General features: G+C 41.6%; 1 protein-coding gene across 4 annotated transcripts in view; it reads left to right on the forward strand.

The window, feature by feature from the left end:
• The first annotated feature begins 15,404 nt into the window (after positions 1-15,404).
• rnpc3 (RNA-binding region (RNP1, RRM) containing 3) overlaps positions 15,405-22,313 on the forward strand; it is a 40,127-nt gene continuing 33,218 nt past the window's right edge. For all 4 annotated transcript variants that reach the window (XM_084326746.1, XM_084326749.1, XM_084326748.1 and 1 more), the window contains exons 1-5: positions 15,405-15,445; positions 16,212-16,382; positions 18,372-18,419; positions 18,537-18,646; positions 22,223-22,312. In XM_084326746.1, coding sequence (XP_084182872.1) covers positions 16,230-16,382; positions 18,372-18,419; positions 18,537-18,646; positions 22,223-22,312 — 401 coding nt within the window. In that variant the 5' untranslated portion in view covers positions 15,405-15,445; positions 16,212-16,229. The remainder of the gene's footprint in view (positions 15,446-16,211; positions 16,383-18,371; positions 18,420-18,536; positions 18,647-22,222; position 22,313) is intronic.

Here is a 22,313-nt window from a genome sequence, read left to right on the forward strand (position 1 = left end):
CTTGACCAGCTGTGAAGTTAGATGAGAATTAGAGGTTAGTTCTCTATCCTAGGAATCAGGGACGTGCACAGGACGTTAGAGGGGCAGGTGCTCAAAGGCTGAAAAGGGCACTACACTTGTGTGTATATATTAACCGAGCGCGCGCAAGCACGATTTTTAAGGGCCCTTTTCGGGCGGGGGGGGCCCCTTTTTATGCTTTTTGGGGGGTTTTGGTGATCAAATATTGAATATTGAACTATAATAATCAGTGCAGGAGCTCACTTATCCTTGAAAGACACTTTTATCACTGACTTAAAAGGCCCATACATCTCCATAAATGTTCAGGGGGGAGGGAATAAGTGCTTACCCTACAGACCCCAAGAAGTGCTGTATATTCTGTATTGTTTAATATAAATGCATTTTTTATTCCAATCCCTATTTGTATTTGAGATTCCCAAAACCCATCGGACTTGACTTTTTCGTGTCCCACAATGAGTGTAATACCAGCATTCAACAGCGGTTTCTATCATCATCATCACCACCACCCACGCTATGTATAAAATATATAGGTCCGCGGAGAGGCACGCTGAGGAGGCCATGCAAACTGCAATGGAATATGGGGCATCTCTCTCTCTTTACCTAATATTTTGATTCTATCCTGACATTTTTCAGTTGGAAGGGCAGTCTATATGCGTAACGGTAAAAAAATAAAAAATAAATTCTTTTTTATTTTAAAATTTTTTTTTTCAAAAAGGGCACTTTTTTGATGAGGCTCAAAAAGGCAGGTGCTCAAGCACCCCTTGGCCTCTATGTGTGCACGTACCTGCTAGGAATCACCCTGTTCGATGACCTGCTGGACCATTGCCCTCTGTGTCTGCTCTCTATGTACCTTTGTGTATTACGCAAAAAAAATAACACTTTGAGCACTACTTAATATGGTTAACACTTTGATTGCCTAAGGCTAAATTCATGATATACCATCCGTTGCCAGCTCTATTCAACATGGAGAAGTTCCCCTTCTTTGCAGGGCTATAACTTTTTAAATTCTATTGCTAGATTGCCATTATTAGGGCCCATTCAAGGTCCTATATGTATTGTTCATGGTGTAGCAACGTTAAACTTTTTCATTCACATATTCATACAAAAATATGGTCTAAAGTATAAGTATGTTTTCATCTCTTTCTGCAGATTTCTCCAGAACGTGATTTATAGCCCCAAATGCATTATATTGATGATGAAATACAGTTTGATAGCAATCGGCGCGATATAAAAAATTCCAACTGGACGTACTTCTGGAAGTTACTACACGTCATCTGATGTTGACCGGATGGGCGAGGGGGCGTTTATAATTCCGTGGGCAGCGTTATACCATTAATCTAATGTGGGTCATATGTGTATATCAGATCAGTTAGTATCGAACACGGTAATATTACACGCTAAAACTCACCCCAGTCTCCTCGGGCCGTTGGGCGATCAGCGTGGGGTAGACAGTTTTCCATTATGGGATGTCGAAATACCCGGTCCATTTCCAGGTTGTATAATAGTACTGTATACGTCCAAATCATGTTGTTTATCGAGTTATTGGCAACGGATCGCTATGTATTGTGTCGAGCTCGAGTCCCGGGACCTATAGCGAGTGCCCGGAAGTAATATGGGTGATCACCACTTCATCCACATGACTTCCTGTTGGGCGATCTGCCGATCGGCCACCAGATGGCGCTCTTGAACCGCTAGAGGATTGAGAGGAGATCAGAACTGTGTGTGAAGGCTGCAGAGGGGAAATATGATTCCGATCACAGATTTTTTAAATATTGATATCAAAGACGAGTTACGGCGTCCTAGGCAACTTGAGCATGGCTAGGAAAGACGCCTAAACATGTTTCCGGCACTTAAACTGTTAAGAACAAAACACAAATAAGGCTATCTTTTAATACATCTATTCCCACGTGTGCAATTTCCTATGTGAGTTCTTCCTTGTTCCGCGACAACGAGCCTAAATAAACATAAACATAAACAAGACATAGACGGCAGCCAGCGATGAGCAGTAAATGATTTCACAGACTTCCCAGGTTTTCCCAGGTCTTCGCACCATCAGGAACGGGACACATCTGCATGGCACATTGCTTTGGAACGCTCAGAAAAATCTCTCATAAGACCCTGCTCCAGGGTTCATTAAATAAATTATATAAAGACCTGGATACGAGCCTTCCATAGGCCCCCATAAACAACATGTCCTTATTATCGTGGCTGTGTGTTCACACAAATACACTGCATGTCCAGTGGCACTGTGGGATGCAGGGACGCGCTTGATTTTGACTGAAGCCTAACGAGCTACAGTTTCGACCCTATATCAGGGAGACAAGGTGAGACGACTGATGCTGATTGCAGCTTGTGTATGCATTTATTATTTATTTATTTTTAGATGTGAAACACCTCTTACACCAGCAGTGTCACTAACTGACCCTGTCACTCACTCATTCATTCATTCATCACTCACTCACTCACTCACTCACTCACTCACTCACTCACTCACTCACTCACTCACTCACTCACTCACTCACTCACTCACTCACTCACTCACTCACTCACTCACTCACTCACTCACTCACTCACTCACTCACTCACTCACTCATTGTTAGCTCCTAGTGGCAGGCATGGCACTTTTTTGTAAGACTTGTATAACCCTGGTCAGGCTATGTGTGTCTGGGTGTGTGTGTGTGGGGGGGGAGAGGGGGTCATCTTGGCCTGAAGTCATTCTTAATGGCAACTTACCTTGGCAAACATACAAATAGCCTGGTCAAATAATTAGCTGGGTTATAATGCTTTAGTAGCCATAAATACCGGTGCTTAAGAACCAGTGTCTCTAGGAGTAGAGGGAGAACAGTGACGACTTGGAAGGGAGAGTCACTATGCGCTGGCATTCCACACCAATCTGAGAGAAGGGATATGTCAAACACAGACACTAACACACATGCGCGCTGGTGTGTGCATTGCACACACACGCACACACACACACACAGACTCACAGACTCACACACATACATCGATATACAGTATATTAGAAGTATTTTACACACACACACACACACACACACACACACACACACACACACACACACACACACACACACACACACACACACACACACACACTGACACTGACACAGTGAAACAGAGAAAGACAGGAAAAGTCAGAGAGTAGATTGGAACTGCCTTTTTTTTGTGATTTATTCTGCACATAATCTCACACACATTCAAAAACTGTTTAGTACACATTCATTTAGTTTGACAGTTATTGAGAGTAAATTAGTTTGCATCTGGCCACCAGTAATGTCAATATAAATAATGTTATATAATTTCAAATAAATAATTTGCTGTTTTTTCACAACACATTAACACAACACAATGATTCAGTGTCCCCAATGACATCACTGGTGGCCATATTAAAACAAATGTACTCTCAATAACTATCAAAATAAATGAATGTATGTAATACTGTTTAAAGTTTTTGGATGTGTGTGAGATTATGTGCAAAATAAGTGGCCCCTTTATTTAAAATGAAGTGCCCCTTTAAGTTAGCTTAAGTTTTAATTTAAATCTTCTTATCATTCCTCATCTAAATATAAAGGAGGTAATCTCTGTATGTCTGTCTGTATGTCTGACTGTGGTTCACATATCTTAAGAACTGTTCATCTAATCGACATTGATGCTCCTCGTCGGGTGTATTGCTGAGCATGCAGGGGCGTGCAGTGTCGAATATCATGCCATTTGGCCAGATGGTGGCGCTATATCAACAAACTTTACATTTGGCGAGTGTGAAGTTGATCAGATGAGCAGTTACAGAGAACGCAGCATGTATGTGTCTCAATGAGAAATGTCAGTGTTAACAAGCCATTTGTTTAGCTGAAAGACACAAGCAGAAACTTTTTACCTCAAATATGACAAACACCAGTTCAAGAAAAAATAACCAACTAAATGGCCATGTAATGCACTTTTCACAGGTCTCCCTAAAAAAACCACAGAGAGACTTCAGCTAATCCAAAACTCCGCAGCCCGACTGCTAACTAGAACCAAAAGGAGAGAGCACATTAGTCCTGTCTTAGCTGCTTTACACTGGCTTCCTGTAACATTTATAATTTACTTTAAGGTCCTTCTCCTTACATACAAAGCTCTAAATGGACAGGGACCTAGCTACATCACCAACACTCTAATAAATTACACGCCAGCAAGGACACTGCGATCATCAGCTGCTGGACTACTAGAGGCTCCCAGAAACAGTCAAAAGAGGATCGGTAATGCAGCCTTTATCAACTATGCCCCAAAACTGTGGAACAAACTACCCCAAAACATCAGGGAAGCCAACTCGCTAGACATCTTCAAAAGACAGCTTAAAACCTATCTCTTTGCTCAGGCATTTCAATGACTTACCTGCACTATTCTTACCCTGCCTACTTTTATACACTGCCTATCAAATTCATGTGTCGGTTCTATGCTAATTTTATCTTATTTTATCTATTTTATCACACTTTTTACTTCCTACTGATGCACTGCTCTGTTGTATGTTAAATACCCTGTTGTATGTCCGTTCTATTTTATAATTTTTAGAATCATTATCAACTATTTTTATACTGAATGATTTACCATACCTTGCTACCTGTCTATCTTTTTTATGTTCGCTTATACCTGTATTTTTTACTGTTGTGAAGCACTTTGAACTGCAACCTCTGTATGAAAAGTGCTATACAAATAAAGTTATTATTATTGTTATGTATCTCTTTATAACGAATAATGCCAGAGGGCTAAAACAAACAGAGACAGTATAATGCCAGTAGGCTCAAACAAACAGAGACAGTATAATGCCAGTAGATTCAAATGAACAGAGACAGTATAATGCCAGTAGGCTCAAATAAACAGAGACCATACTGTATAATGCCAGTAGAGTAGGCTAAAACAAACAGAGAACATACTGTATAATGCCAGTAGGCTAAAACAAACAGAGAACATACTGTATAATGCCAGTAGGCTAAAGCAAACAGAGGCCATACTGTATAATGCCAGTAGGCTAAAGCAAACAGAGGCCATACTGTATAATGCCAGTAGGCTAAAGCAAACAGAGGCCATACTGTATAATGCCAGTAGGCTAAAGCAAACAGAGACAGATTTCGGAGGCACCGTAGAACCATGACACATTCAGGGACTGAGACTGTGGTTTCCAAACAGGTTGGTAGAAATGCAAACTATCCCCGAGCACTGAGGCCATGCTGCCCCGCTCACCGGCCCAGGCATGAAAGGCTCCATTTAAGACCCGGGAGGCCGGACGTGACCTGGGTTTACTGTCTACACTGGTATAAGCCTCCCCTCTCTGCCCAGTGAGGGAATATATATAGGCCACGGGGAGTTTATCAAGACTGTAGAAGCCTGTTTAGGGTATGGAGCCTTTTCTAGCGAATTTCTCCAAATCCCTGCCCAAGACTGAGGTATCTGTGTGTCAATATCCCTATTTTAAATACTAGTATACCTTGTGTCCCTCAAAGTGACATTTCACCTCATTTGACATTTGTCCTTTTCAGCAGTGCATGTGAAAGTAAGCTATAGTGACGAGTCACTGACGACCAATGTCCATGTTGTTCACTGTCAACACTCAGGCTCCTAATTCACTTCCATTCCTTTTGGAGGCCTTGTGTAAATATCATAGAGCTACATTGGGAATGGATCCCTGTCGGGTTTAGCAGCAAAAGTAAGCTAATTGTTTGACATTATGGGTTGTTCAAGCAGGAAAGGCCTCTAGGTCTTGAGCTGTCCTAGACAGTTTCACTGGAATGTTTGATGCGTTTGCAGAGTTTGCTAATGTCAGGAAATCAAATTGCATTGCATCACATTGTAGACGATTTTTTTAATCGTTGTTGAAACCGTCTATAAATGAGTCAGTGTGGAATGTATCTCCCTACCCGTGCTGTCGATCCCGCCTCTTTTACACACTTTTAGTAGGTCAGCCTCAAAAACCCGGAAGGGATGTTTGTATCTACCATCCCCATCTTGGGCCGGATCTGCACTGGGAAGCAAACTGAAATGTACAAACTGAAAGAGAGGAGGCCCCTCTGAAGGTGGAGCAGGATGCGGCTTGCGCTGTCATTTTGAATCATGTCAACCCACAGACACATGTGGAATTTACTATAATGTTGGAAAGAGGAGGATGCTATCTTTCTAACAATACGTTTATTGTTTCTCTACTCCTCATATCAAGCCAGCAGTGTTCTGTTGAATATTAAGTGTTGCCAGTGTCGCCTGAAAAGTAATAAGGCCATTGTGAAGTGAACGGCATTTGAATTTCAATAACAGAATACGCAATATAGATGGGTGCAACACTCTCTCCATAAGTGTCAAAGCAAAGTTTACGAAATTAAGATATCGGACTGATGACGAACGCAGATAATGATATCCAAGACATTGCATAAACAACACGTCAAAAACAACAACAAACTCATCAACTTGTCCGCAAATGAGCCACAAGCAACTGCCGCCTACCGCCCCTTTTAGCTGCATGCGAACAAGCAGCTCGTATGAATAATCATTGCAACAATGAGAGAAATTGGTATGCCAGGGCATCACACCAATTGGCCAGCTGGTGGAGTTATGATAAAAGGTACAAATGTACATCTTTTAAAAATGACTACACTATAGGTCGTATAGGATACCAAACAGAGAAGGTGAAGAAGGTAAAGACGACTTTAAACTGTTAAACAGTAATCCAGAACAATTGTATTGCACTGTAAAAAACTGATTTTATATGTCTGCACTTTATGTGCTCATTTTATGTCTATTCTATTCTACTATTTTATTGCACTGCACTCTGTCTATTTTATCTTACTCTTTTTATTATTGTCTATTTAAAACTAAATCAAACCATAAACAAGGTGGCCTGTTGGGATGTTAGATCCTAATGTGAAAAACTGTGATTTTATGTCTGCACTTTATGTGCTCATTTTATGCCTCTCTTTTTTCTGTTGTGAAGCACTTTGAGCTACAGTTTCTGTATGAAAGGGGCTATACAAATAAAGTTTATTATTATTATAGGTCCAACTGACACAAGACGTTGCACACACATCCACCTACCCACACCAAATAGTCTGGATATAGGAAGAGGGAAGACAGACAGGTGTTAGATTCTGATCAATCAGCCAGTATCACTTCTTCATCTGTTGGCTCGTGTCACTTATCCCCTCTGTATCCGTTGACCCTGCGTTGTGTTTTATCTCTCCGATGTCTCATACTGGCTGTACGATCCTTGTCATTCCCCTTTAATGCACCTCCGTAACCATAAGTATTCACCACCTTCGTAAGAATTTGACACTTGACAGCGTGATACCTTTCTCGGAAAACGTTGTTTATTCGATAAACAAAACCTCATAATCAGATGGGAACCAATTCGTATTGTCCTTGAAAAGTCTATTCTAATGATCTCTCTGTGGTCATCGCGGCCTGGTGGTTATTCCAAAAGCCTGTCGTTGTGGCACTTCTCTAGTGCTGCCCTCCCCCCCCCCCCCCTCTATGTGATGGGAGGAGGGAGCCGTCTCAAAGTCTCTCAAAGTCTCTGATGGTTCCTCTCTTCTGTGTGGTTCGTTTCTCAGTCTGACTTACACCCGGAAGAAACTAACTTTTCTATATTCTCGCCATAGCAACGACAGGCCCAGCCTCTCTTCTGGTTGTCATGTGACACACTGTCATGGCAACGTTTTTTTTACCTTTAACACACATCAAACTGCCGTTTCATTAATGTCAAACTCTCCATCGCTCTGCCCCAAACCTCCTGCCGCTGCTATCAGTTGTTTATGTGCTGTGGAATGCAAACATTCTGCTTGCTGCTCCCACTGACTGCTGCTTGCCTTCAAACCGTCACCATGCACAGCTACCTCTCTGGCACCATTAGATGCTGTCATCTCAACCTCTCCTTTTAGTTTTTTATGCCCCTAGAAATGTCAGTGCAAGTCAGTAGTTACAGAATGGAGGTCTTGCAGAAATACCAACCGATAAACACACTTATCTTCTACTTTTATTTTTTATAAGTGATTGGTTAGAGAAATGGTTTTGGCCCCCATCCACTTACTGTAGTATTGCTAACAAATGCTAATAGTTTCTGCTTCCATAAAAACATATTGCTTTTGGGATGGACTGAAATAACTCCCAGTTTTGGACAAATATGAAGTTGTCTTTTTTTTTTAATGGTGAGCCATCCCTTTCCTTGCCCTCCCTGGTCCAACCCCCTTTTCTCCTCACTTCTCTGTCTCACACTCTCTCTCTTGCTTTTCCCTACGACCTCCTCCTCTCTGCCACATTTTCTATTCGTTTTTCCTCTCTCTCCCCCCCTCTCTTTCCCTCTATCTCCCTCCTCCCTCTCTCTCTCCCTCCTCCATATCTCTCTCTCCCTCTATCAATCTCCCCCTCTTTCCCTATCTCTCTCTCCTCCCTATCTCTCTCTCCTCCCTATCTCTCTCTCCTCCCTATCACAAATGTATCAGTACTAAATACCTGTATGTCCCTATGCCATAAATGTCATGTATGTTGTGTATGTCATAAATGTCAATATGAATTGAAAATGGGGGACCCTGATGTAAACAAGACAAATGTCTTTCTCTGGTCTGCATCCCCTTAACAATTGTGTGTATTGAGCCGTACTGTATTGTACCCATTCTGCAATCTGTTAAATAAAGTTTTCATTCATTCATTAATTCATTCATCTCTCTCCCTCTCCCCCTCCCTCTCTCTCTCCCTCTATCTCCCCTCTTTCCCTATATATCCCTCTCCCTCTCACCCTCTCTCTATCCATCTCTCCTCCCTCTCTCTCCTCCCTCTCTCTCCCTCCCTCTCCTTCATGCTTACACCCGTAGAGGAGGAGGAGGATCAGATGTCAGCCGTTCCTCTCCTCACCTGTGAAATGTCAGAGCCGTCCCGGCGCTCAAAGGGAGCATTGTGTCCCCTGATGAGGAATGCCCCTGTGTTGTCCTCAAAGAAAAGACCTCATTTGCGCAGGAATTTGGAGCCACGCCGAGAAGTGTAGAGGAGGGTTTCTGGGTGGCGGGCGGGGGTGAAGCCGTCCCCAGACTGGACAGAAGCAGGACAGTCCCTCCTTCCTTATGTACTGATAGTTTAGCCAGAGACAAGTAGGTAAGTAGGTCCGCTCTGTGGGCCATGTGCCAGTTAAAGGGAAAATCCACCCTCAAATAGAATTCCATGTTATTCCTATATTATTTCTATAATGTTACACAACTCCGTTTTGATTTGTGAATCAAAACCAGTCTCTCCTTAACCAGATTAACTGATAGACGTGACTCCAGTGATGGTGTTATCAAGCGATTCTGGAGCTGCTCCATATAGACAGTGATTAGTGGAACAACTATGACTGTACCCGTGGTGGTTTTATTGGGATGTAAGGGCATTTTCTGATTCAGTGCTGTAAGCCCTACATCTCCAAGTGTCACTTGATAACATCATAAATTCAAGTCTTAATTCCCAGTTTAGGGAGACAGTTGTTTATGTTTATATATTTTGATTTAACTTAATTTCCCCTAAGTAACCATCCATTCAGGAGGTACTGATGTATTCTTAAGATTAATTGAATTCCCTGTATAATATATTGATTGTCATTTGTGTTTTATCATCCAACATTGTTTAAGCAACTAAGACATTCGCTGTGACAGAATCGTTTTCCATTTAGTCGTTATGACGCTATCAACATATCCATTCAGTCCATGTTCACTTAAAACAGCGCACCTCCCAGCTGCTTCTATAGAAAGAAAAAAAATTACAAAAAAAATTGCAATTAATCAATCAATCAATCAATTCGCGCGATTTTTATTTTGGTCCACAATGACTCATGACCCATCAATTACATCATCCAACATTGTTTAAGCAACTAAGACATTCGCCGTGACAGAATCGTTTTCCATTTAGTCGTTATGACACTATCAACATATCCATTCGTAAAGATTATTGTCCGCCATCTTGTTTTTTTCTAAAAAGTCGCACGGCGGAGTGATAGTAATTCGGTTGTGGGCGGGTCCTGGGACCAAGAGCGTGGGATTATGAAAAATAACTACGTGTAAATTGACTGTTTCAGCCAATCAGAATCGAGAAATGTGCATGCCGTTGTATAAAAGGAGTGAATCACTGACACTTTCACTATAGATCACAGAGAAAAGAGAAAGAAGAATCAGTTTAGTCAGACAGACAGACAGAACAGACAGAACAGACAGACAGACAGACAGACAGACAGACAGACAGACAGACAGACAGACAGACAGACAGACAGACAGACAGACAGACAGACAGACAGACAGACAGACAGACAGACAGACAGACAGACAGACAGACAACAGACAGACAACAACAACAGAAACAGGAAACTACAGCTCACGTGCTGCACCAGTCCTAGTTGACTATAGGCTTATCTTCCCCTCACTGTGCTTCAGTGCTCCACAGAGGCTCAGGTAGACATGTCTGAGGAACAAGATAGGAATGACCTCAGGACTTGTGACATGGCAAGAAGGGCCACTATAAAGGCAGCCTTCAAACCTCATCAGATGGAAAATACTGGTCTATTCCTGTGAACCTACGTAACGTGACGAATGGGCAAGTAAGGGTTGATGTAACCTCTGGTATTGGGTCTGACTTTCATGGATCTTTCTGAGCTCCAGATCAATATCTAAGATCAAGTCTTCATCATGGCCGATGCTCATTTTCTCCTTTCAATCTCCGCTGGGATCAGCGGTTTGACCCACTCGTAGTTCTTAGTGCATTAAAGGAACACACCAATATTATGGGAAATGCGCATACTGTCTTCTCCAGAGTCAGACAAGAAGATAGATACCTCTCTGTGCGTTCAGTAGAAAGCTGAACTGCAAGCTGGCCTAGCTTAGCACAAATGAATGAAAACAGATACGGACCAGCTAACCTAGCTGTTGGTCAAAGACACTTCTCCTGGAGTTTTAAGCTAAGCTACTAGTCCATATCTGCTTCCATTAATTTATGCTAAGGAAATTGGTATCTATCTTATCGTCTGACTCTGGAGAAGACCATAAACTCATTTCCCACAATGTTGATGTGTTCCTTTAAGAACTATGAGTGACTGACACTTCTCTGTGGATATTTGCCCAGTCAGTGCACGCAACAAATGTGGTCCATTTTACCCTTTTAACCGTTGAGACACTGGAGTAATTTTAGCCTGCTAACCGTTGAGACGCTGGAGTCATTTTATCCTGTTGACCGTTGAGATGCTGGAGTCACTCACTGGTACAACAGTTCTCACCACACTGACAGTCGGAGATGGAACCACAAAGGCAATCTAATATTGCATGTTGTGTGACAGATGAGTGACAGGTGAGTTTGAACATTGCAACCTGCTTAATTTCAGATACTTATTATCCAAGTCCTCTAACATTGTATTACACTTTTTGAAACGTTTGACAGTTTCCACTGGGCTGGCTTGACTATAAAGTAAAAAAAAAAGAACGGTGGCCTATCACTTCTGTGTTCCTGAAGCTCAAACTTCTTGGGGTGTTTGGTGAGCATAGATGGAGTCAGGATAGATCCTGGTGAGACAGAGGCAGTTCAAAACTATCCTATACTGAACTGCCTCGAGGCACGTCAATGCATGCATGTCAGTACACTGTATATCACAGCAAAGTTCCAAAGGACGGATGAATGAATGTCATTCTAAACTCTCAAAGACCACTTGACTAGTTTTGTTCCGTGTCATCTGGACCGCGAGGACACATCCCTAATATCTGGAGTCAGCCTGACTCAAAGGGCAGATAGCATGTCTGGCGAAGAGGCTCTTGCCTACATGGTGGCTTCTAATGACGGCTGAGCCTCAGAATGCGAGTAGAGGGTAGTCTTGAAAGATAGTGGCTCTATCTTGGAGATAAGGCATTCCCCCTCTTAGTCGATTAATCAATCGGTTTGGTCTCGGTCAACCTATAGGCTTTGAGAGTCGATTAGTGGTTCTTCATGTTTTTTCCCCCCATGCTGAAAGAGTTATTTCCTGAAAATTATATAAGCACATCTCAGTTAGGCACTACATTTAAAGAGGTCCCTCTCTGCATGATTGCGTGTGTGGAAACACAATAATGTGCAGATTTGTCGATTAAATCAACCAATCAATTCTTATAGAAAGTCATACAGGATATAATGGAAATCTCTACTGTACGTGTGATTGGGGTTGGACAGGCCAGCATTGAACTTTGGGTCTCAGCGGCTGAGAAAGTTAGCCACAATCTAGTGGCGGAGCAGGGTCGGGGTGTTGGTCCTGGGGGGTCCCGGGGTACTGGGGGGGGGGGGGGGGGGGAGTGTGGGAGGAAATGTATTTTGTGGTGTCTGTAATAGTATACGTTGATTTTTTATGTTCTGTATTTATTATTTGTATTATTGCTAATGTCATTATTGTTATTGTTATTATTATTGTGGTATTGTGAGGTCTTGTTATTATTATTATTATTATTATTATTATTATTATTATTATTATTATTATTATTATTATTATTATTATTATTATTATTATTATTATTATTATTATTATTATTATTATTATTATTATTATTATTATTATTATTATTATTATTATTGTTATTATTATTATTATTATTATTATTATTATTATTATTATTATTATTATTATTATTATTATTATTATTATTATTATTATTATTATTATTATTATTATTATTATTATTATTATTATTATTATTATTATTATTATTATTATTACTGTATTGTGTTTGTCTTGTTTTGTGTATAAAATGAAAAAAAATTATGGAAAAAAATCATACGGCTATAACACATTGACTGCCATGCTGTTTTCCCATCTTTGTACTTAGTTGGCCAGCGCTGTAAAGTATAGGGATTTTCACTGTGCGTTGCTGTGTTTGCAGGGCTATATCTATATTCTATATTATAGCTATGGAGACAATACTATGGCTCATTTGACATCAACTATCCATCGTTCAACATACACGCTACTATTTCCAATTCAAAGGTATATCATAGATATTATGTTTCATCATGAATACATGAAAGGGGGGGGGGGGGGGGGGTCGTTTTTTGATGCTTTGATCTCCAGTAACGGCATTCGTTTTGAATACTACATACTTTGATCGGCCGGATCGATATGAAAACATTGTAGGATCAAGGTGGAATTAATGTCATATAGTCCTTACCTTTACTAGGAGGTATCCCAAAAAGAATATTCCAATTGTCTGATCACGATTTCCAGTATTGATGTCGATCGGGTCCCTGACACGAAGTGGCACAGGATATGCCTCAAGTGTGCTGAACGCGTTTCGAAGTGGTCAGATGAAGCGATTCACTTGGCTGCACCCGGACCATATACGATGTAACACAGAGTGTGAAATAAGGTTTCAAAGGGTGGGCGATACTGCCACCTAGCAGGATGCGGCCAGTATTGCACTTTTGGGATTTCAGAATGATTTCCTATGGTATCACCGAGGTCCGTGGACCTGTAATGAATTAAAGAAAATCGAATACAAGAAGAAACTACCAAAACCCGAAAAATCTGGGGTCTGGCAGCCAATGTGTTAATGGACTAAGAATGTCTTTAGTTGAGGACAGTCACAGCCCCTACTGGGAGGGAAGGCTTTTAGTTGTATTTGCACTGTTACTGTCCTGGTGGTGGTTACTGGCCACTCCAGGCTCTGGGTCTTCAATACTGTGACAAATAGCTCCAGGCTCATTCGGTGGACTTTGCATTCAGAGGAACTTTTAATATTTGTGACCCTGGAAATATAGAGTTCTATCTAATTTGGTAAACATTATTCATATAATATAGCTCTACAAACAGGCCTTCATCTGTTGTGAAAATGTTGATTCAAGCGGTTACAAAATGTAAATTTAAATGTTTCAAGCTGTATTGAGTAACGTTTACTGAAAGGCAAACTGAACAGTGCTCCCAGTACTTCGTCTCTGGCAACATCAGACAGACACTGTCTGTGGCACTGTGTGTGTATGTATATATATATATATATATATATATATATATATATATATATATATATATATATATATATATATATATATATATATACAAACCCAGACACAAGATGAGAATTCAATATCCCATTTCCACCGCCAGATACAAATATTTTGAAAGAACAACAAAACGATAGCCTATCAAACTCTTGCGGGGGAAAAAGGCATGATACTGCAGTGGAGACATGTTTTGTCTTTCTGAAAGACAAGGAGTGTATGGAGGTCTGCAATGTTCCTATACGCCCAGGCATTCTCAATATCTATCACAATGACCTATTGACTGGCGACCTATTAACCTCCCGACCTCAGCGTGTAACTGTTTTACATTTTCTTCTCTTTTCACCTGTGTTTTTGTCCTATTTATGCAAATTCATTTTTGTGTGTATATTCTGAATGGTTGGAACTTGTAATCTTGACGGCATTGCAAACAAGGGTATAACCTCACTGTCCATTTTGAGAATAAAGGTTTCAATTAATCAATCAATCAAATGGCCATTTTGGAAGATACAAACATCCAGCAGATCATTTGTGAAGAGACCTACGACTGGCCTAAGATTTGGACATAGGTCCAAACGTGATACATTGTGTCGCATTAGAAGTAGCCCTTAGGGCTTAGAAGTAGTCTCATGAACCAGCTGGCTTGCTTCAGCACACATGGTGACAGGACAATGGGGTGGCATTTCTAACATTGGTGTGTTCTGTAAAGAGGAGATAATGAGACCATTACTAAAATAACTTCAAACATTAAAGGAAAGTAACACAGGTTGGACATGGCTAAATAATAATTGAGGATCTAGCTATTTGTGAGTTACAGTCTACACATTTCAACAACTCTGAAAATGATAAAAACAGTCCAACAGAAGAAACATTTGTAGAAAGGGATTTCTACTCAAAACGTGCGTGTAAAGTCTAGGGGCGACAGTGGCTCAGAAGGTAGAGCAGTCGTCTGGCAATCCGGAGGTTCCCGGTTCGATTCCCGCTCCTCCCGGGCAGCATGTCGATGTGTCCTTGAGCAAGACACTTAACCCCTAATTGCTCCCAATGAACAGGTTGGCACCTTGCATGGTTGTGTGAATGTGTGAGTGAATGGGTAAAATGTGAGTAACAAATTGTAAAGCGCTTTGGATAAAAGTGCTATATAAAAAAGCAGCCATTTACCATTGGAAGTTTCCAACAAACAAAGCCAAGTGATGCTGAACAGTATGTCTCCCTGACTCCCTCTTCACAGCTCTGACACCAGATATTATTTTCGTTCTTAGGGTGACATCTGGTGGTAAATACTGGTAATACAACTTTTCTTTTTATTCCAACCAATGGACGTGTTCCTTGTAGGCGGGGATATTTGATTAACCAATCATCGATTGTTTTGGGCGGAAGTAGCGTCCATGTGATTATGTTAGGTACACTTGTGTGCTTTGCTTCTTAACAGGTAACGTTATTTTGTAATCTAACCTAAATAATCTTGCTGAATTTCAATCTGTTGTGTAATGATGACAGCTATTGTCTGTCTGTAACGACAAACGTACCAACATACATTGAAAAAGTAACGTTAGCAGCAGCATGCCAACCTGCTTAGTAAGTTGTTAGCTAGCGGTTAGCTCACCGACAGTTAGCTAAACGTTAGCCCTTTCATTCAGACCTAACTTACCTAACGCCACATTAAAGTTAGTGTTAATTGAGTTGGAGAATTAAAGTTAGATACGTTTATCGAAAGAGGTTTGGTAACATTAAGCTGTATGTCATTGGCCCCGTTAGCTTACTAACGCTGAACAGCAGCAATAGCTAACTTAGCTGTTGTCTAACCGTCTAATAACTCCTTAGCAGTGGAATATAACGTTACATAAACAACAAGAATGAATGAATGAAAACTTTATTTAACAGATTGCAGAATGGGTACAATACAGTACAGCTCAATACATACAATTGTTAAGGGGATGCAGACCAGAGAAAGACGTTTGTCTTGTTTACATCAGGGTCCCCCATTTTCAATTCATAGTGACATCAACATACATGACATCATGACATTTATGGCACAGAGTGATTTCAAACCATGAGCCTGTATTGAATTGTAGGTAACATTAGGCAAAAATAAGTCTTCAGCATCATAATTGGTGGGTGAGGGGGGTGACTCGAGCGGGGCGATCAGATGTCGTCTACTGTACTCATGCTGTGTGATGTCTCTTATTATTCCTTAGCAGCCCCTGCACAGTGAGATGGACATGGACGAGGTGTTGGTCCAGTCGCAGAAGACCAAGACACTGCTTGTCCGTCATTTACCAGCAGAGCTGAGCCAGGAGGAAAGGGAGGACCTGTTGAAGTACTTTGGTGCTGTGTCGGTCCGGCTCTTCCCAGGCAAAGGTGCTCTGGTAGGTCCCACTAGCATGCAGTATGGTAGTAGCGTTGCCTGGCTGACACATTTTGAGCCTGTTTCACTGCTAGACTAGCCCTTGTAGAGCAGTGGAACTGCCGTCTGTCTGTCGTCATATCCCGGCATTCGGACACCACTGTTCTTGGCTGTTTTTTTGGCATGTCCATCACCTTGCACAATTCTTACCTTTTAACCTTTCTCACCAACAAGCAGTTTCCGTCCACAGGACTGCTTCTGTAATGACCTTCACACTGTCTGGTTGTTTCACCATCCTGAGTAAACTAAAAATCCCAGTTGGGTTGAGTTGGGCGATATCATGGCAGAAGTTGATATCACAATAATCACAAAGATTCTTTCCTTTTATTATTGATGTATCACAATATCGGCTCAAACTCACATGTATAGTCAAGATTCAAGAGTTTTATTTGTCACATACATACATATATATAGGCTACACACATACATACATACATACATACATACATACATACATACATACATACATACATACATACATACATACATATACACACAAGAGAGTGAAATGTAGGTGGCCATGCCCGCCTAGATTGTGCAAAAATAAAAATGTGACATAATGGAAAAAAAAGTCATAAGATACAGTACTAAACGTATGAAGTAATAATACAGTGGATTCAGAATATTGCAAAAATATATAGTCGTTTTTTAAAGTTACCATTTTGTAGTCTATTATGTATGTATGGTGTGTGAGAGAGTGTAAGTGTGTGTGCTTGTGTGTGGAGAGATCAGTGTTGAGTGTTTTGATGGCTGGAAGAATAAGCTAAGTCTAAATCTCTCTGTTTTGGCTGCATGAATGCAGAGGCACTTGCAGTCAGTTTTAACAGACTGTTGTTGGGGTGATGAGAGACCTGCATTATCCTACAGGCTCTGGATCTGGTATATAAGTCCTGTAGGGGTGGTAGTGCAATACCTGTAGTATGCTCTGCTGAGTCAACTACTCTCTGCAGAGCCTTCCTGTCCTGGGCAGTGCAGTTGCCAAACCAGGCAGTGATATTTCCAGTCAGGGTGCTCTCCACAGCCCCAGATTAGAAGGACTGGAGTATCTTCCCTGATGATCCACAGTGAACTGCATGTTAAAGTGTGGTATCAATCTGAAACTCCATCTGTCATTTTCAAATGCTCTTATCCCCATATATTTCTGATCTCATTCTGTGAGAAATTGTAGTCAATATGTCCTTGTTGTCATTCATTTTGTAGTTGTCATAAGCCATAGAGGACCCAAATAAAAGAGTATTTATTAGAGCGTTCGTCTTGGAAGGTTCCGGGCTCGAGTCCGGCTCCTCGGCAGCATGTTGAAGTGTCCTTGAGCAAGACACTTAACTCCCTAACTGCTCCCGATGAGCATGTCGGCACCTTGCATGTTTGCCTCCGCCATCGGTATGTGAGTGAATGGGTGAATGACTGTGACACATAAGATGTAAAGCGCTTTGGATAAATGCAGTCCATTTTAGAGTCTTTATCTCTGTTTTGAAAGCCTGGGGAAGCTCATCCATCTCGTCTGTTAGAACGGGACTTTTCATCAGTGAAAACGAACTAGCTTAAGGGAAGATTATGATTTGCTAAAGGTAGTATGTGTCTGTGACAATGATCAATCACCAACATAGTGATGGATTGGATTTCCCTTTTTTTAATTTTATTTAGATTTTATTTTTTATAAACCTTCAGTTGAAGCTAATGTACTCGCTAAACTTGAAGTCTGACTTTGTGTGACTGCATGTAGAATAAAAGCACAGAAGATAATAGTGGTTGCAGGGAATTTCGTTCGGTGTCACGCTCCTCCATGTTTGTTTGTTATTCCAATCCAGCATATGTGTCAGGAATAGGGAACGGATTTAAAAAAAAAAAAAAAACTCTCATCCCACAACATATCTTGTCCTATTTAACAGCCCTACTGACTACATGTGTGCACCTTATCACTTAATATGATGACATTTTTCTATTTGTGCAGAAACATGCAGCATACGCAGCATTCTCCAGCGAGACGTCTGCAGCGAAGGTAACCTTTATATTTTATAGTGATTGAAACTGTTTATATGAAGTATCAAGAACAGGCTGTTCTTACATAAAACGATGGGCTGTGTGCAGTAATATGGTCTTAATTGGTCTCTTTTAGGCCCTCAGCAGACTCCATCAGTTACAGATCCTCAACCACACACTTGTAGTGGAGTTTGCAAAAGGCCAGGACCTTGTCGCCCGTCTGAAGGACCCGCCGCTACCAGACAGGTAAATCACCTGAGCCTCATAACAGACCGGTCATTGCAGGGAAGATGAACGAGTTGTGGTTTGGCTTTAAAGTGGAGATGAAGCATAGCGATAAATACATATTCATAGCATCACATTAGTATTTAGATAAGCCACAGAAAAAAATCACGTTATAAAAATAAGCAGTTTCTAAGAAAAAACGATTTGTTATGTGCATTTTTGAAGCATTTATCATTATGGGCGCGGCCATTTTGTTGCTGACGTCATGGGGCTGGTTTGGTGTATACACTGCTGGTTAGCTGCCTATAGTGAATGGGTCAGTCAGTAAATAAAATGTTGCCTACAAAACAACGGGACCGCGGTGGTTCTGTTTGTATTGCTCCTGGCTGTTCAAACTAATTTTACCGTGTGAAAGAGAGGAAAGTTGGTTAATTTCCACAAACTACCAGTGAAAAAAACAGTGTTGTTGGCTCAGGCTGGCTGCACTCAGGCGGCGCGACCAGCCTGTTGGACAGGGAAGGAGGATCTGCAGCGAACACTTCATTGCCTCGGATTATGTTGTTGGGGTGGGATGTTTGTCCAGAAGACCACTAATCAGCTGAAGCTGGACGCGGTTCCCTCGGTCTTCGACAGACAGACCGGCCCAGGCAGTTCAGCGTCGCGGAGCATTCAGCCTGCTGGCTACCTAGATCCACTTCAACCAGCGTCGCGGAGCATTCAGCCTGCTGGCTACCTAGCTCCAGTTCAACCAGCGTCGCGGAGCATTCAGCCTGCTGGCTACACAGCTTGTCGGTGTGCTAATAGCCTCGGCAAGCTAAAGGTAGCTGGCTACACAGCTTGTCGGTGTGCTAATAGCCTCGGCAAGCTAACGGTAGCTGGCTACACAGCTTGTCGGTGTGCTAATAGCCTCGGCAAGCTAACGGTAGCTGGCTACACAGCTTGTCGGTGTGCTAATAGCCTCGGCAAGCTAACGGTAGCTGGCTACACAGCTTGTCGGTGTGCTAATAGCCTCGGCAAGCTAACGGTAGCTGGCTACACAGCTTGTCGGTGTGCTAATAGCCTCGGCAAGCTAACGGTAGCTGGCTCCAGCAGCTTGTCGTGTGCTAATAGCCTCGGCAAGCTAACGGTAGCTAGCTCCAGCAGCTTGTCGGTGTGCTAATAGCCTCTGCAAGCTAACGGTAGCTGGCTCCAGCAGCTTGTCGGTGTGCTGGAGCCTCGGCAAGCTAACGGTAGCTGGCTCCAGGCTATTAGCACATCGACAAGCTGCTGGAGCTCCCGACGCTCGGCTGGTTGAAGTGGAGCTAGGTAGCCAGCAGGCTGAATTAGGGATGGGTACCGAATTCGGTACTTTTGAGGTACCGAACCGAAACACGTCGGTACTACCGAGTATCGAATCAAGTGAGAAAAAAAAAAAAAAAAAAAAAATGCATTCTTTTTTTTAACTTTTTTTGACTTTTTTTTTGACTTTTTTCTTTTCATGTCAACGTTCACACGCACAATATTATGCTTACCTAGGATTTGACTTGATTCAACAACAAAGCAGTCGGAGCAATGACAAGCCAAAAACTGTCGAAATTGTAGTTATTTGAAGTTTGGATTTTTTTTAAATTAATTTTATTAATTAAATTTAAATTAAATTAAATTAATTAAATTTCTTGAGACTAAAGTACCGAAAAAAGGTACCGTTGGGTACCGGTATCGATTCACAGGTACCGGTACCGGTATCGGTTCAAATGTGAAAGGTACCCATCCCTAGGCTGAATGCTCCGCGACGCTGGTTGAAGTGGATCTAGGTAGCCAGCAGGCTGAATGCTCCGCGACGCTGGTTGAAGTGGATCTAGGTAGCCAGCAGGCTGAATGCTCCGCGACGCTGAACTGCCTGGGCCGGTCTGTCTGTCGAAGACTGAGGGAACCGCGTCCGGCTTCAGCTGATTAGTGGTCTTCTGGACAAACATCCCACCCCAACAACATAATCCGAGGCAATGAAGTGTTCGCTGCAGATCCTCCTTCCCTGTCCAACAGGCTGGTCGCGCCGCCTGAGTGCAGCCAGCCTGAGCCAACGTGCCAACAACACTGTTTTTTTCACTGGTAGTTTGTGGAAATTAACCAACTTTCCTCTCTTTCACACGGTAAAATTAGTTTGAACAGCCAGGAGCAATACAAACAGAACCACCGCGGTCCCGTTGTTTTGTAGGCAACATTTTATTTACTGACTGACCCATTCACTATAGGCAGCTAACCAGCAGTGTATACACCAAACCAGCCCCATGACGTCAGCAACAAAATGGCCGCGCCCATGGCGAAAACAGGGAAATTATATTTGATTTTTCAGACAAATAAGCAGGATTTCACATTTTATTATAGGACCCTGTCTTACACAAGGTACACAACAAACAAACTAGGATCACATTGTTCACTGCTTCATCTCCCCTTTAAAAAGTCAGATATTGAACAGAAAAACATTATCTACAAATAGGGATGCTCGATATTGGCTTTTTTACCTATACCGATATTGTCCAACTCTTAATTCCCGATACCGATATATGCAGGGTTCCCCCCCCCCCCCCCCCCCCCCCAAAAAAACGGAATAATTTCAGGTAATTAACATTACATATCTCTTGTTGTGGAATTAACACAACATTATGCATACTTTTGACAATAAATAAAATCTGAATTTGTTCTTACTTGCTTGCCTGGGTAAATAAAGGTTATAGACATGTACCGACATGTACAAAAACCGATACCGATATTTTCCGATATCACATTTTAATGCCAATATTGGCCGATAATATCGGACATCCCTACCTACAAACGATGTTGTCCGACCGTAGCAACGCTACAGCTGATTTTAAATGCCAAAGATGACGTTGGGTTGAATGGGGGATGCCTCTAGCATATATATTTAACCCTCATAAAACAAAACAAAATGTTTCATCTGGAATCTGGATACTGTCTGCTCATATGCTTTTCTGGCCCCCGACATACAGTTGATTTTTCAAAGTGGCCTACTTGCTAAATCGAGTATCCCTGGCATACATTATAGCTCGGTTATGTATATCCATATGTTCATATTTACATATGAAAGATAGATGTACCCATATTTTTCGAGACTCTGTTTAAACATTGTCTGGCATGATATACAGGCCATAATTGCACTGATAGCTTTAGCTATAGTACTGTTGTCGAGTTTGAAAAGGTTTATACCACAAACACTGCAGCAAGGTCCTCATCACCCTGTCATGTAGGGCTGGGTGATATGACCAAAATACCATGTCACTCACTATATATAAATGATGTATATATATACACTACCTTATGGCTTATGCATACTGCACCTTATGTGATACTGTGAATACTGTATATTTCAGTTAGTTAGACAGTTAATTATATTGACTTGTTATATTGTTTACACTACTTGTTTTTACTACCTGTACCTCCCCCTCCCCCATGCTGCTATGATGTCTGAATTTCCCCAAGGGGATCAATAAAGGAATATCTTATCTTATTTTATATATATATATAATATATATTATTATTACTATTTTAGCGTTGTAAAATAATCTTTCTCGCCGTCTCTGTCTCTCCCCCTCTCTCTAGTGCTAGAGATGCTAAAGCAGGACAGAAGAAGCAGGAGAGGAAGCAGCCTGTCATACCTCTCATAGAGACGGGCGTTGCACCTAGCCTGGGG

Source organism: Notolepis coatsorum (assembly GCF_963971535.1).
Source record: "Notolepis coatsorum genome assembly, chromosome: 12".
NCBI lineage: Eukaryota > Metazoa > Chordata > Actinopteri > Aulopiformes > Paralepididae > Notolepis > Notolepis coatsorum.